Raw genomic sequence first — 14,797 nt, 5'->3', positions numbered from 1 at the left:
GCCTTCGCAGTGGGCTCCCCATCCTCTTTGACTGGCATCCGAGGTGATGATGGTCATTACATTGTCCTGTATTAAATGATACCTGCTGAGGTTGTCCATTGACGTCCACCATGTTAGGCTGTTCTTCATGAATGGTGTAAGTATGATCTGTTGATTGAACGATCTTTTGTCCCATTGATTTAGAAATCCCCGTTGTAATGGCCTCATGTGCCAATGTGCCCAGCGCACCATTGGTATGGTAGATGTCATCACGCCTATCAAACTGAGGCATTGTCGAGCTCGCATTCTTGACCTGGTCAGTGTTATTTGGACCCTCTGTATTAGGTTATGTGCAGGGGCGTCTCTAGCCATTTTGTCACTCCAGGCGAGAAATCCTGTGGCACCCCCTCCCCCCCCCCCCCCCCGTGATTGCCCCCAGTCCCATACCCCGCACCCCTCATGGTGAACACCACTCCTGTGGTGAACCCCACCCCCAAGACCCCCGAAAATCATAATGCAGCAGAGTTTCACCAGAAAATGTACTTATTGCGGCATGGGTTCACCAGAAAATAGTTGTTATGCAGCAGAGCGTTTCACCATAAAATATACTTATTGCGGCATGCACTCACACACACCACACACAGTACACACACACACACACTATACACACACACACACTATACACACACACACACAGTGTACACACACACACAGTACACACACTGCACACAACATACACACTATACACAGTACACACACACACACACACACTAGACATGCACAGCACAGTACACACACTATACACACACACACAGTACACACACTGCACACAACATACACACACACACACAGTACACACACTGCACACAACATACACACTATACACAGTACACACACACTTTAGACACGCACAGCACAGTACACACACACACACACACACACACACACACACACACACACACACACACACACGTACACACACACACACACACACACACACACACACACACACACACACACACACACACACACACACACACAGTACACACACTGCACACAACATACACACACACACACACACACACACACACACACACACACACACACACACACACACACACACACACACACACAGCACACACACAGAGCACACTGTACACAGCACACAGTAGACATACACTATACACATACAGAGATAGGAGGAGTGGAGTGAGACTGAGAATAGCCTGAGATGGAGCAGTTTATCTGTATTGCAGTCCCACATTACACAGAGACTAGTTGCTGGTAATAGGACTGCTGTCCCTGCCAATCTCTTACACAAGTCAGCAAGCAGCCCTCCTGGAGTCTAGGGACTGTCAAAACTTTTCAACCTGTTTAAGACCTTATCTGCACATGCAGTCATTATAACAATGGAGAGAGACCAGACAGATTTTTTCCCACTGACCCTCCAGACGAGTTCTACATCATGCTGTGTATATTTACCAGCTAGCCTGCCCTCTAATTGCACTTTTATCAGCTAGCCTAGTATTTTACATTGCCTTACATCAACAAACCTGAATACAGCAGACACAGGACCAACCCTAAATCATTGAATGAAAGGCGGCCTGGGGGGAAGTCAATGCCTGGCTGCTACACAGTCTCTACATCCACGCAGTTAGCAGTAGCAGAGAGAGAGGGACTGAATTCTCAGGAGTTGGACTCAGGAGCTGATGATGCTGTACTCCTCGGATCCCTGACTAGGATGAGTGCCTTCTCTCACTGACTCATTCATTACTGTGGTTCTTTGAATCATTGAGCTGAAGTCCAGTCAGCCCCGCTGCTGCTGTGTAAACTGACACCTGAGTCAGCTGAGAGGCATTTCTTCTCTCACTACTCAGTGCAGAAGCGCCCTTGCCTCTTCCTGTCGCCTTAGGCGAAAATTTATAGCTGCCTAATGGCTCGGACGCCTGTGGTTATGTGCCTTTTGTAACGGCAAGGTTAATGAGTTCTGGGCTGTGTCTAGTAAGGCTCCCAGAAAGATCATTGTTTGCGTGGGTTCTAGCTGGCTCTTGGGATAGTTTATCCTCCATCCGAAATGTATTAATGTCTCTATTAGTACCTTTCTGTGCTGCAACAGTGTTTGTCTGTCTGCCGCTAGAAGGAGTAGGTCGTCTAGGTAGTGAAACAATCTTAGTCCTCTCTCTCGTAGTAATGATACCACGGCCAGTAAGACCTTGGTGAACGTCCTTGGCGCCGTGGAGATTCCGAAAGGAAGACAGGTAAATTGGTAGTGTTCTTCCGCAATCGCAAATCTTAGATACTTCTGGGACCTCGAGTGTACTGGGATATGCAAGTATGCGTCCTCGAGGTCCACAGAAAGCATCCAGTCTGACCTCCTTATGGCTTGACGAATTGTATCTAGGGTCTCCATCCTGAATCTCTTGAGTCTGATTCTTTTGTTCAGTTTCCTGAGATCTAACACTGGACGCCATTGTCCTGTTTTTTTTTTAGCACGAAAAATAATGGGGAATACACCCCTTTGCTCCTTTCCTTGACAGGCACTGGTATTATCGCTTCTTTCGTTAACAGCTCTTGGATGTATTGCTCCAGGATCATTCTTTTGTCTGTCTGTGTTGGAATGTTTGTACTCTGGAAACAGTGTCTTGGCGTCGATGTAAAGCTCCAACGATGACCTCGAGAGATTGTCTTTAATACCCATTGGTTCCTTATATGTTCCGCCCAAACTTGCCTGAAGTGACAAAGTCTCCCTCCGACTGGGTAAGCTTGGACGGGATTCCCGTCAAAAGGGCTTCTGTTGTGTTGCTGAGGAAGAGGTTGTTCTTTGTTTGTTTAAGCATTGCAGATTAGATTGCGAGCTTTGCCAACTTCTTTTGAACTCCCTGCCGGGTCGATAGGATCTTGCATTTCTGTATCTAGCTTGTTGCAGCCGATTATTTTGTTGATTAAAAGGTCTTCTTGGTTTCTTGTCCTGCGGAATTAACCCCGACCTTCCGACGGTTACTCTTTTAATCGCGTCGTCCATTTCTCTGCCGAAGAGATTAGTGCCATCATATGGTATCCTGCACCAATCCTGTTTTGATGCGGGATCGGCTGCCCAGGATTTTAGCCATAATGCTCATTTGGTGACGACGGAAGAAGCCATTGCTCTAGAGCTGCATCTGATTATATCTACTGCGATCTCTCCAACGAAGTCAGCCGTGAGGTTGAAGTCATCCAATGCGGCTATTATCGCATCTCTGTCCGTTCCCAATCTCAGTGCTTCTTCTATATTTGATGTCCAAGCTCTCAACGCTCTAGAAATGGACGTTAACGCAATCGCTGGTTTGAGTGCGTTACCAGTAATTGTGTAGATTTTCTTTAGTTCCGCATCCATCCTTTTTTCCAACACGTCTCTGAAAGATGTTGCGTTTTCTCTCAGTAACGTCATTGGTCTTGCCAGGCGTACTACTGAGGCATCCACAATTGTTGGGTTATCGAATGATCTAGTTTCCTCAGCTTTAAATGGATATAATTTTGAGATTTGATTGATTATAGGTGCTCTCTTGTCTAACTTCTCCCACTCTTCCTTGATTATATCTGCGATTTCATCCATCACTGGAAAAGTGGATGTCTTCTTCAAGTGTGTAAAGTATTCCCTATGCCGAGTGGCACTGGTGGACGGCTCTTCCGTATCCTCCGTGTCCCATTCTATTGCTTACCGCACAGATTGAATATATGGTTGTACCAGTGCAAAATCAAAACCGCCTGCGATGTCGTCGGGTTCTGTCGCTGCTTGTGTTTGATTTTGTTCGACTGATTGAGAGGCTATTTTGGGCAATGTTGCTAAATACTCCTTCATGGAGTCCTGAACTGCCTGAGTAATCCTCTGTGAAATGTCCATAGGAGTTTGTTCTCTGTCTCTGGCCATCTCCGTGAAACATCTTCCGCAGACCGTCTTGTCAGGGAGAGCTTCTCTGTGGCAAGCCCAGCATTTCTTATAACGAGGTGGCGATCTTGATCTACTACTGTATCTAGGAGTAGGGCTCTTTCTTCGAGATTTTGACCTCGAGTGCTTATCCTTCTTGTTCCGATGTTTCCTAGGACTGAATGAAGAATATACAATTGTTCAGGTCCTGGGCGAAAAAAATAGGAATCGGGTAAGAACCTACCTTGTTGCCCATCCCTTTCAACCCGACGCTGGTCTACTGGTGGCGCAGTGGGAGGGATAGAAGCAGCAGAAGTGGCTGACGGAATGAAAAAAGAAAGATAATAAGCCCCCCTGATACGAATAGCTAAACCAAGCAATCATTATAAGATATTCATGAAGTCCTCTAATCACAATTGTACCTACTTTGTCTGGGAGCATCCGGAGGTGTTAGATGTGGAGCATTGTCAGTTGGAGCATCAGCCCCGAGATCGACATCCATGCTGCACTGCCAGGTGAGTACAGCAACCAAGGCAACGGCAATGTGGTAACCCGAAGCTACCACGCTAAGGCCGCCGGACGCCATCCCGGGTGGCATTAAATGTCTGCCCCAAGTATAGCTCCACCCCCGGCCACTGCTCCCGATGGGGAGCCAATCGGAGCAAGGCAACGCGCTGCTCCGCCTACTCCAACCGCCCGGAACCCCATCAGAATGGGGATCGCTGGGCGGAAGTATGCGTCACAGGAAGTACGTCACAGGAAGTGACGGATGCGCTCCAACTGCGGCCAGACGAGGTACGCAATACCCGGAACTAGGATAGATGGAGGAAAAGGTATTAAACTCCCAGTGCACTAAAACCGTGGCATATTTAATGCTTACACTAGCTAAGTCGGCACACGATACGCAGCATAAGAGTCCTTTGGACTACCGCCGCGGAAGCCGCCCTCCGATACCAGCAGATGCGAGGGAGACCCATGCTAATTTATAGCTTATAAGGTCATGAATACTATCAAAATTAATACGGCTGCTATTTAAGTAGCCAGGTAGGGCGTAAGAACAGGGCTGTATTTAGGGTTTGGGCTCCCCTAGGCACCCCAAACCTACGCCCCCCCCCCCCCCATGAGAACGTTGGCGGCATATCCTAGTAAGAGTGCAGCCCAAAGTCAGTGGGACCATGGTTTCTCCCTCGGTATGAGTAAAGTGACCTTAAAAAAGCAAGTAGGAAATGTTCCCCCCCCAAAAAAAAAAAAAAAAAAAAACCCCACACATTAGCCAGTGTTCTCTCGCACAAAATAGTGGTAGGTATTAGAGTGTGAGCTCCCCTGAGAAAAGTCAGTAACATGACTATGTTCTCTGCAAAGTGCTGCAGAAGATGCCAGTGCTATATAAATACATAATAATATGGTAGGACATTAGACTATGGGAGAATTCGATTGTAAGCTCCTCAGAGGATAGTCAGTGACATGACTACGTACTCCGTGAAGTACTGCTGAAGATGTAAGTACAATATAGTACAGTGGTATGGCAGCATGATGGCGTAGTGGTTAGCACTCTCGCCTTGCAGCGCTGGGTTCCTGGTTCGAATCCTAGCCAGGTCAACATCTGCAAGGAGTTTGTATGTTCTCCCTTTGTCTGTGTGGGTTTCCTTAAGATACTCTGGTTTCCTCCCACATCGCAACAACATACGATACAGATAAGTATAATGTTAATTGGCTTCCCCTAAAAATTGGCCCTAGACTACGATACATACATAGACATATGACTATGGTAGGGATTAGATTGTGAGCCCCTCTGTGGGACAGTTATGTGACAAACCAATACATACTATGTACAGCGCTGTGTAATATGTTGGCGCTATATAAATAATTAGTACAGTAGCCAGGTCTATAGGTGTCCAAATACTATAGGTGTCCCCAGTATAGATATCCAGGTCTATAGGTATCCCCAGTTTAGGTAGTAGTCAGGGGCGTAACTAGAAATCACTGGGCCCCCTTGCGAGAATTTGGATGGGCCCCCCCCCCATAGGTGCCAAATAATCATAATGGGGCAGCGTTTCACCATAAAATAATTGCAATGTGTGCAGCATTTCAGCAGAGAATAATCGCAATGTGGGCAACATTTCACCAGAAAATAATCACAATGTGGGCAGCATTTCAGCAGTAAATCACACAGTGGGCAGCAGAACACCAGTGGGCTGGCTGAGTACCTGGCTGGGTGAGCGGGTAGTGGGCTGGCTGGGTAGCTAGGTGAGCAAGCAGTGGGCTGGCTGAGTAATTAATTGCAGTATTTGTATAGCGCCTTTCTCCTGTCGGACTCAAAGCACTTGCAAGGCAGCCACTAGAGCGCACTCAGTAGGCAGTAGCAGTGTTAAGGAGACTTGCCCAAGAAACTCCTTACTGAATAGGTGCTGGCTTACTGAACAGGCAGAGCCGAGATTTGAACCCAGGTCTCCTGTGTCAGAGGCAGAGCCCTTAACCATTACACTATCCAGCCACTGCCTGGCTAAGCGAGCGGGCTGGGTACCTGGCTGGGCAGCGGGCTGGCTGGGTACCTGGCTGGGCATGCGGGCTGGCTGGGTACCTGGCTGGGCATGCGGGCTGGCTGGGTACCTGGCTGGGCATGCGGGCTGGCTGGGTACCTGGCTGGGCATGCGGGCTGGCTGGGTACCTGGCTGGGCATGCGGGCTGGCTGGGTACCTGGCTGGGCATGCGGGCTGGCTGGGTACCTGGCTGGGCATGCGGGCTGGCTGGGTACCTGGCTGGACATGCGGGCTGGCTGAGTCCCTGGCTGGGCATGCGGGCTGGCTGGGTACCTGGCTGGGCAGTGGGCTGGCTGGGTACCTGGCTGGACATGCGGGCTGGCTGGGTCCCTGGCTGGGCAGTGGGCTGGCTGGGTCCCTGGCTGGGCATGCGGGCTGGCTGGGTACCTGGCTGGGCATGCGGGCTGGCTGGGTACCTAGCTGAGCATGCGGCCTGGCTGGGTACCTGGCTGGGCATGCGGGCTGGCTGGGCATGCGGGCTGGCTGGGTACCTGGCTGGGCATGTGGGCTGGCTGGGCAGTGGGCTGGCTGGGTACCTGGCTGGGCATGCGGGCTGGCTGGGTACCTGGCTGGGCATGCGGGCTGGCTGGGCAGCGGGCTGGCTGGGTACCTGGCTGGGCATGCGGGCTGGCTGGGTACCTGGCTGGGCATGCGGGCTGGCTGGGTCCCTGGCTGGACATGCGGGCTGGCTGGGTCCCTGGCTGGGCATGCGGGCTGGTTGGGTCCCTGGCTGGGCAGTGGGCTGGCTGGGTCCCTGGCTGGGCAGTGGGCTGGCTGGGTACCTGGCTGGGCATGCGGGCTGGCTGGGTACCTGGCTGGGCATACGGGCTGGCTGGGCAGCGTGCTGGCTGGGTACCTGGCTGGGCATGCGGGCTGGCTACCTGGCTGGGCATGCGGGATGGCTGGGTACTTGGCTGGCTGGGCGAGCTGGCTCCTGGCTGGGTAGCTGGGCTGCAGTTGCCAGCGGCTACTTTGCGTGTCTCCCGGGCTTTTCCCGACTCGCTCCCGCCCTCCAGCAGAGTGGCAGCTGGTGGCCAGGCCCAGGACGTGATCCTGAACTCTGCATGCCGCCGCCTGGTCTAGTGACGTCACTAGACCAGGCGGCGGCATGCAGAGTTCAGGATCATGTCCTGGCCGGCCGCTGCGACTCTGCTGGAGGGCGGGGGTGAGCGAGCTCCCCTCATCTGTAAGTGCGCTCTCCGCCGCTCCCCCCATGCCCCCCCCCCCGCCCAACAAAAAAAAATTAATTTAAAAAAAAATTAAAAAAATAAATGGACTATAGGTGGCCGCCCCCCCTCCCCCCCGAGGACCCGCCCATGGCACCGGCCCACGGGTGCCTCTTAATAGATACGGCCCTGCGTAAGAAAAAAAAAATAATCCAAAAATTGATAGGCAAATCATGCCCCTCTAGCGATGGTCCTGTGAGGTGGAGGACAAAAAAAAAGACTGGGGGGGCGTGAACGATTAGGATTTATAATTACAAGGTCCTATGGGGTAGAAGTGGGCGGGACCTCTACCCAAGTGTTTGTGACATGGAAGCATAGGGAAAGTGCAATATGAATGTCTTCTCTTCAATTTAAGGGGTTGAGTTCAAAGATTGAACTGTTAGCAGCAGACATTTTGAACCTTTTGATGTTTCCATTGCCAATCAGAGTGGATATGAGGGGTGAGCTGCATGAGTGCCACGCCCCCTCCCATAAGTGACAGCGGCAAGCCAGGCTACTGCAATTTACTTCACTGCTCGGTAATTTCAGCTTGCCATGTGGTAACAGCCTTGATGAATTGACATTTTACTAAATACTTAATACACTCAGCTGTTTTCAGCATTACTGAATGTGTAATCTAAGCAAGGTAATGCTTGATGAATCGAGGCCTTAGTGTCTGAAGTCAGCATCTAGTGTAAGGGCTTGAGCACACATGCGCTTCTGTCCACTTTTCAGCAACATATCAATGTTACAGACTGATACTCTGCTGAAAAGCACACAGAAGTGGACAGAAGCACGTTAGTGTGCTCAGGCACTTAGTCAAAATCATGAACAATGCAGGAATTGCCACTTTCAGATTCTGCAAGCAGCAAGATGGATACCCCCATGAAACGGATTCTGCAGCTGGGGTAGCAAGATGAGATTATGCTATGTGTTCGTAAAACAATGCTATTTAACAATCATATTTGTATTCATTTTTACAGAATATTTGAATTTCGTAAGATTATTGGCAACAGAGAAAAATGCCAGCATCTGGTGCCAAAAGATTATCCTGTATATATAGATAAGGTAAGCCCTCAATTTAATTTGATCTGTTTCCATCAGATTCACATGATTTTTCTGCTGGATCATTGAAACCAGCAAGGGAATTGCATTTCAGCTCTGATTTTTGAGACCTGGTAGTGTTCTTTATTTCTTTTATATGAGTTTTATTTAAACAATTAACAAAGAGGGTACGGGATATCACCCAAAATCGGCTCGTCTCACCCATAAAGTGTATAAGCATTAAAAAAGGAGAAATATAGGGAGCGCAGAGCTGGTGTATAATAGTATGAAATATTTATTACAACTTCTTATGGCCTATAGACATACAAAAACAGACAAACATGTACCCTCCCTTAAAACCAAAACCTGGAGCAACCGTGGGGCTATAGCAGCTGCATAAGACCGGAGTGCACTCCTATTTGGTCCATGAACATGCATGTAATTGAACTTTTCTTCAGGCCCAACGGTAACTTTAAGTCCAGGTGCAAACCAGATGAGGTCCCCGGCAATGGCACATTCAATCAACCCGTGTAGGTATTTATATCAGTGTAGACCTCTGCAAACAAATTGCATACGCATCTCATTACTGACACTGCAATCGTGTCAAACCTCCACTCCCCGCAGATGGAGCACAGCTTACTTTCCCATCACTTCCTATAATAAACAGCAGCCGTTCATTGAGCTTTGCCGTAGATATAATCTCACCACACCATAGTGTCGGTCGTCATCGGGGCATCATGCAGCGCTGTGAGGGTTCTTAGTTCTGTCAGTAGCGAAGCGGGGGGAGGAAGAGATGCGGAGGTTCGGGTGATCCAAGCCGGGACACGCTTCCGGGTAGTGCTGCGTGTCACGTGACGCGTTTCGTCACGACCCACGTGACTTCTTCAGACGTGACGTAGGTAGGGGTGTGCATCCTTTTATGGCTTCAAAGTCCTCCCTTGACTTGAGCCAATTACATATGGATTAAAAACAGTCCGTTTACTGCCATCTACTGACCATAGCGGCTATATGCACCAAGGAGATAATAACAGGACTCCTTATCAGCGTTTATAGAGCATTAATGTCCGCATACTGGCGTTTTTTACAGAAAAGATTTTATGTTCAAGTCCTTATTGAGGCCTTTTGGATATAGGTTCTCACACTTGTAAATCCACATGGATTCTTTTCTCAGAAGCTGAGTATCATAGTCCCCACGGCGTGGGCTGATATTTAATTTATATATGCCCATAAAACGTAAGCCCGACACATCAGAGTTATGAGTGGTTTTAAAGTGTAGGGCCAGAGGATTCAGTTTCTTTTTATCAATGGTGGTACTCTTAATGTTAGAAATGTGTTCACCAATCCTGGTATTTAAAGATCGATATGTTTTCCCAATATAAATTAGGTTGCATGGACATTTAATCTGATAGATAACCCGGGGGGTATTGCATGAAATATAATCGTTGACCCAGAAGGATTTAGATCCATCAAAATTATAAAACTGGCTGCCTTTATGGACATATCGGCACATATCACAATCCAAACATTTATGCATACCTTTTTTAGACGTTTTACATGCAGGGGGACCACCCCATCCAAACTCACTTCTAACCAGAAGATCATTCAAATTATTGCTCCTCTTAGCAGCCATGTGTGGATAATCACCAACTATTTTTGCCGTAATTGGGTCCCTTTTTAAGAGATGCCAGTGTCTCTGTAAAACCTCTTTTATTTCCATATAGTGGGCACTATATGGGGTCACGACCCTTGACACACATTCATTTGAAACTCCAGTTCTAGAATGAGATGGGGGTGTCCCCGACTGTCCCCCAACTTTTTTTAAAAGATCCACCCTATTTCTAGCGAGGGCTCTTTTGTATGCAGTAATAATAATCCTGTTTGGATACCCCCTTGTCAGCAACCTAGCTCTCAATTCACCCACCTCTCTTTGTTTGCAGAGGTCTACACTGATATAAATACCTACACGGGTTGATTGAATGTGCCATTGCCGGGGACCTCATCTGGTTTGCACCTGGACTTAAAGTTACCGTTGGGCCTGAAGAAAAGTTCAATTACATGCATGTTCATGGACCAAATAGGAGTGCACTCCGGTCTTATGCAGCTGCTATAGCCCCACGGTTGCTCCAGGTTTTGGTTTTAAGGGAGGGTACATGTTTGTCTGTTTTTGTATGTCTATAGGCCATAAGAAGTTGTAATAAATATTTCATACTATTATACACCAGCTCTGCGCTCCCTATATTTCTCCTTTTTTAATGAGTTTTATTTAAAACCCAGAGTGTGATGGAAAGATCAGGTGTCCTGACTTCTTTCTGACACTTCTGGCTACAGCTGTTTGACTCAAGCTAGCATTAGAACATTTGACAGCCAGTAAAAGGTATACTTTAAAAAAAAAATCTATAAACCTCTTTTCGGCGAACACATTCAGCAGAAAACAGTGATGCCATTACAGTTATGTGCTATGTAGAACCTTCTAAATAGATCCTGGTTGCTGCATGCATGTGACCACAGTCAAACACAATTCACTATCTTTGTTTTCCACTAGGTGAGCCTGTGTGACCCAGATGAAAGACATCGACTTTTGTTTCCTAAATGGCAGGAAAAACTTAAGATGCAGTTGCTGGGGCTAGTAGGCTAGCTGGGGGAAGTATGTAAAGGCAGAGATGCCATCAGTGAGACAGGTAGGGGAGAGTACACAGTGAGTTTGGGTGGTAGATGATGGAGTTGGCAGTGTATGAGACAGTGGTGATGGGTATGGTGTAGGAGAGTAAGGGCCAGTTCAAACTTGTTTTAAAAATGTATTTGTGGAATACATTTTTAAAGCTCTGCAGAAATGCTGGGAGTGGATCCTATGTTAAAAATAGGACCAGCTCCCACTCGTGCAGAAACACGGATCGCAACATGGATCTGTGTTGCATGGAATGAAAACGTCGCGGAGAGTCTGGATTTGGCACATCTTCCCGGACTGGACAGGAAAACTTGTCCAATGCAAGCCTATCAGAACTGACACTGTCAGCTAGTGTTGTCCGGATCATGAACGATTTGGATCTTTGATCCAAATCTATTTTGTGAGTCGAATCATCCGAATCATCAAAATGAGTGATTCGGATCACAAAAGGGGCGGGGCCAGGAGTGACACGCCCCCTCTCAGCAGGCAGCGGGGTCCTGGAAGCAGAGCTGAGATGGATCGCTCTATTGAAGGGGAGCCAGCCTTGCAGGGACAGGTAGATCAGAGAGAGGGGACATGGGTGCCACTGCCAGATATGTGTAGAGCACACATACTGGCTATAACGTGCTGCTGATTATAGGCTGTCTGTTCCGTAGTTGTGCACAGTGAACCCATTGGAAGCTTTTTGCTCAGCTCAGCACAGCTCAGTAACTTTGCAGGCACTGTGATTGCAGGGCTGATGATCCTCCTGCACTCGCTCTAAACAGCTGCACTTCTGGAAATGCTTTGGGGAATGCTTTCTTTCACTGTGCGACGTTTGCATTCAAAGTACTCAGATGAGCATATAGGTGAAATACATGTAAAGGTTATGATTGCAGCATGTGGGTATTTCTGCTCTCTGCTCGTCCCTCCTCCCTTCTCTGTCCACTCCCTGCCCTCTGTCTATCTTCTCCCCTTCTCTGTGTGTCCACCCCCCTCCCCTTCTGTCCACAGCAGGGAAAGACCTGTCCTGCTATTCATTTCACCCCCGAATGCTTCGTAGTAAAATGATCCGAGATTCGGATCAAAGATCCGGATCTTTTCAATGATCCGATTCGAATCATCCGGATCATTGAAAAGATCCGAACTTCCCATCTCTACTGTCAGCTCTGACTAGGCTAGTCGCTGCATCCGTGTCGCCCGTTTCAGCCACATCCTGTCACTAACGTGACGTCATACTCGTGCGTCCCACTGTCCATCACCACCACTTGGTTCATTCTGAAGAGCCCGGAGGCCGACAGAAGCTCATTTGGGCTGCAATAGACCAATGGGAATCCTCAACAATGGAGAGAATTCTCATTGGTTCATGTTGCTAGGCAGAATTGGGCTGTTGCAGCCTATGGAGAGCCTCTGCTGGCCTCCATGCTGTGGAAGGACTGAGTGGTGGGACAAACGGTGGCAGCGAGAGGTGATCAGCGACGCAGCGAGATTGACCTGCGCGCGGATTAGAACATTTAAAAAACTGCATCCATTTGATGCGGATCTGATCTGGAACTTAACAAGTGTGGACCGGCCCCAAGACTGGAAATAAGACCTGAGACAGTAGTGTTGGAGAAAATAAATAATGGAGGTGGATAGGTACAGGTAATTGGGTTGGTAGCATATATTGTGACAGGAGCACCAGTTGGGTTTAGGTAGGAGGTGAGGGGAAACAGGTGGTTTCAGCACCAGAGTTCAGCTGAAATGTCTGCTTTCAACTCTGAAACTGATAAGGTGTTAGCTTCCTGTTGCTGATGCCAGCACTACTTGGGTGGGTCTGTGCCCAAGAAGATTGTGCTGTGTGGATGTACAGCAAAAAGCATAGATGAGGTGAATTAAATCTGTGTATTGCTTAGGAAGATTAGGTGTCAGTGTGTGGAGTTTTGGGGATATGGTCGGGGGAGGTTTGGCTTTATTAGGGTTAGAAGGCTAATACTGTATTGGGCATCTACAAGAGGTTTTGTTGGAGCAGGGCTACTTTTAAGAAGGGCTGTGGATTGGTACTAAAAACATCAAACTCCTCAGTTTATGAAACCACTGACTCCAACTCCAGGTACCCAAAATCGACTCCTTATGCTTCATACACACTTGAGATAAAAGTCTTTGGAAAAGGCAAGATCACAGACCAATCTTACCACCCTTCATGTAGTATGAGAGCCATAATCTACACAGTCTTTTCTATGGAGCTGCACTCCCCATCAGATAAAATCTTTGCAAGATGCTGCACACAAAGATGCCCGTACACACTCAAAAGATCATTATCTGCAAAAGATCTGTTCCTGCAAAATATCCATTCCTGCAAAATGCATTCATAGTCTATGAGATCTGCAGATCATCATACACACCTTGTTTAACAGACAATCATCTGCAGATCAGATCCACCAGGATGGATTTTCAGATCTGCAGATGATTGCCAGATATGCAGATGAAGTCTGTTAAACCAAGTGTGTATGATGATCTTCAGATCTCATAGACTATGAATGCATTTTGCAGGAATGGATATTTTGCAGGAACAGATCTTTTGCAGATAATGATCTTTTGAGTGTGTACAGCATCTTTGTGTGCAGCATCTTGCAAAGATTTTATCTGATGGGGAGTGCAGCTCCATAGAAAAGACTGTGTAGAGTATGGCTCTCATACTACATGAAGGGTGGTAAGATTGGTCTGTGATCTTGCCTTTTCCATAGACTTTTTTATCTCAAGTGTGTATGAAGCATTAGTCTATTTCTTACCAGGGCTATGGAGTTTGTACAAAAATCATCCGACTCATCAGTTTACCAGGTACCCAAAATTGCTCAGATTCTTCGACTCCAACTACACAGCCCCGCTTATAAGGTGTGCTTGTAGTACTTATTTATTTGATATATTTATTGTATTTATAACGCACCAACATATTACGCAGCGTAGTGCCTTTGTTATACTGTTCTGGCCAAATTTGGCTAAACAGTGGTGGATGTGAATGATGGAAATCTACGGTACATTCTACTAAAGTGTAATCGTACCCTTAGTGGAAAAATTACTAGGCACCAGCACCTCACATAATATTTCCATGTAGTAAAGTCTACAATCACTTAGGGCTCAGACACACTATAAGCGCTTTTTGACCTCCAGAGCTTTCTGAGAGCTTTTTAAAAAACGCTCCCATAAACTTAGATTAAAAATAGCAAAAAACAGTGCGATTTTACCGGAATTTTAATGTAAGTCAATGTGAGTGGTTTTTAAAAAGCTCCCAGAAAGTGCTGGAGGCCAAAAATCGCTCAGAAAAGTGCTTATGGTGTGTCTGAGCCCTTACACCCAAACACTACCCCGTCCCCTTCCCCTCCTTTTCCACCAGATTTATATATAGGGCCCAGCTGATCCTGAGAACAGGCCCTTTATGGATGCATAGCATTTAAAGAGAACCCGAGGTGAGTGGGATATGGCGGCTGCCATATTTATTTCC

General features: G+C 47.6%; 1 protein-coding gene across 3 annotated transcripts in view; it reads left to right on the top strand.

Moving 5' to 3' along the window:
• The window catches only part of ABHD18 (abhydrolase domain containing 18), a 64,022-nt gene that overhangs the window by 15,948 nt on the left and 33,277 nt on the right, over positions 1 to 14,797 (top strand). For all 3 annotated transcript variants that reach the window (XM_068279945.1, XM_068279956.1, XM_068279964.1), the window contains exon 3: positions 8,612 to 8,696. In XM_068279945.1, the coding sequence (XP_068136046.1) occupies positions 8,612 to 8,696 (85 nt within the window). The remainder of the gene's footprint in view (positions 1 to 8,611; positions 8,697 to 14,797) is intronic.

Source organism: Hyperolius riggenbachi, chromosome 1 (genome assembly GCF_040937935.1).
Source record: "Hyperolius riggenbachi isolate aHypRig1 chromosome 1, aHypRig1.pri, whole genome shotgun sequence".
Lineage (NCBI taxonomy): Eukaryota > Metazoa > Chordata > Amphibia > Anura > Hyperoliidae > Hyperolius > Hyperolius riggenbachi.
Note: the sequence above shows the minus strand (reverse complement) of the source record. Positions and strands in the feature narration are given on the sequence as shown.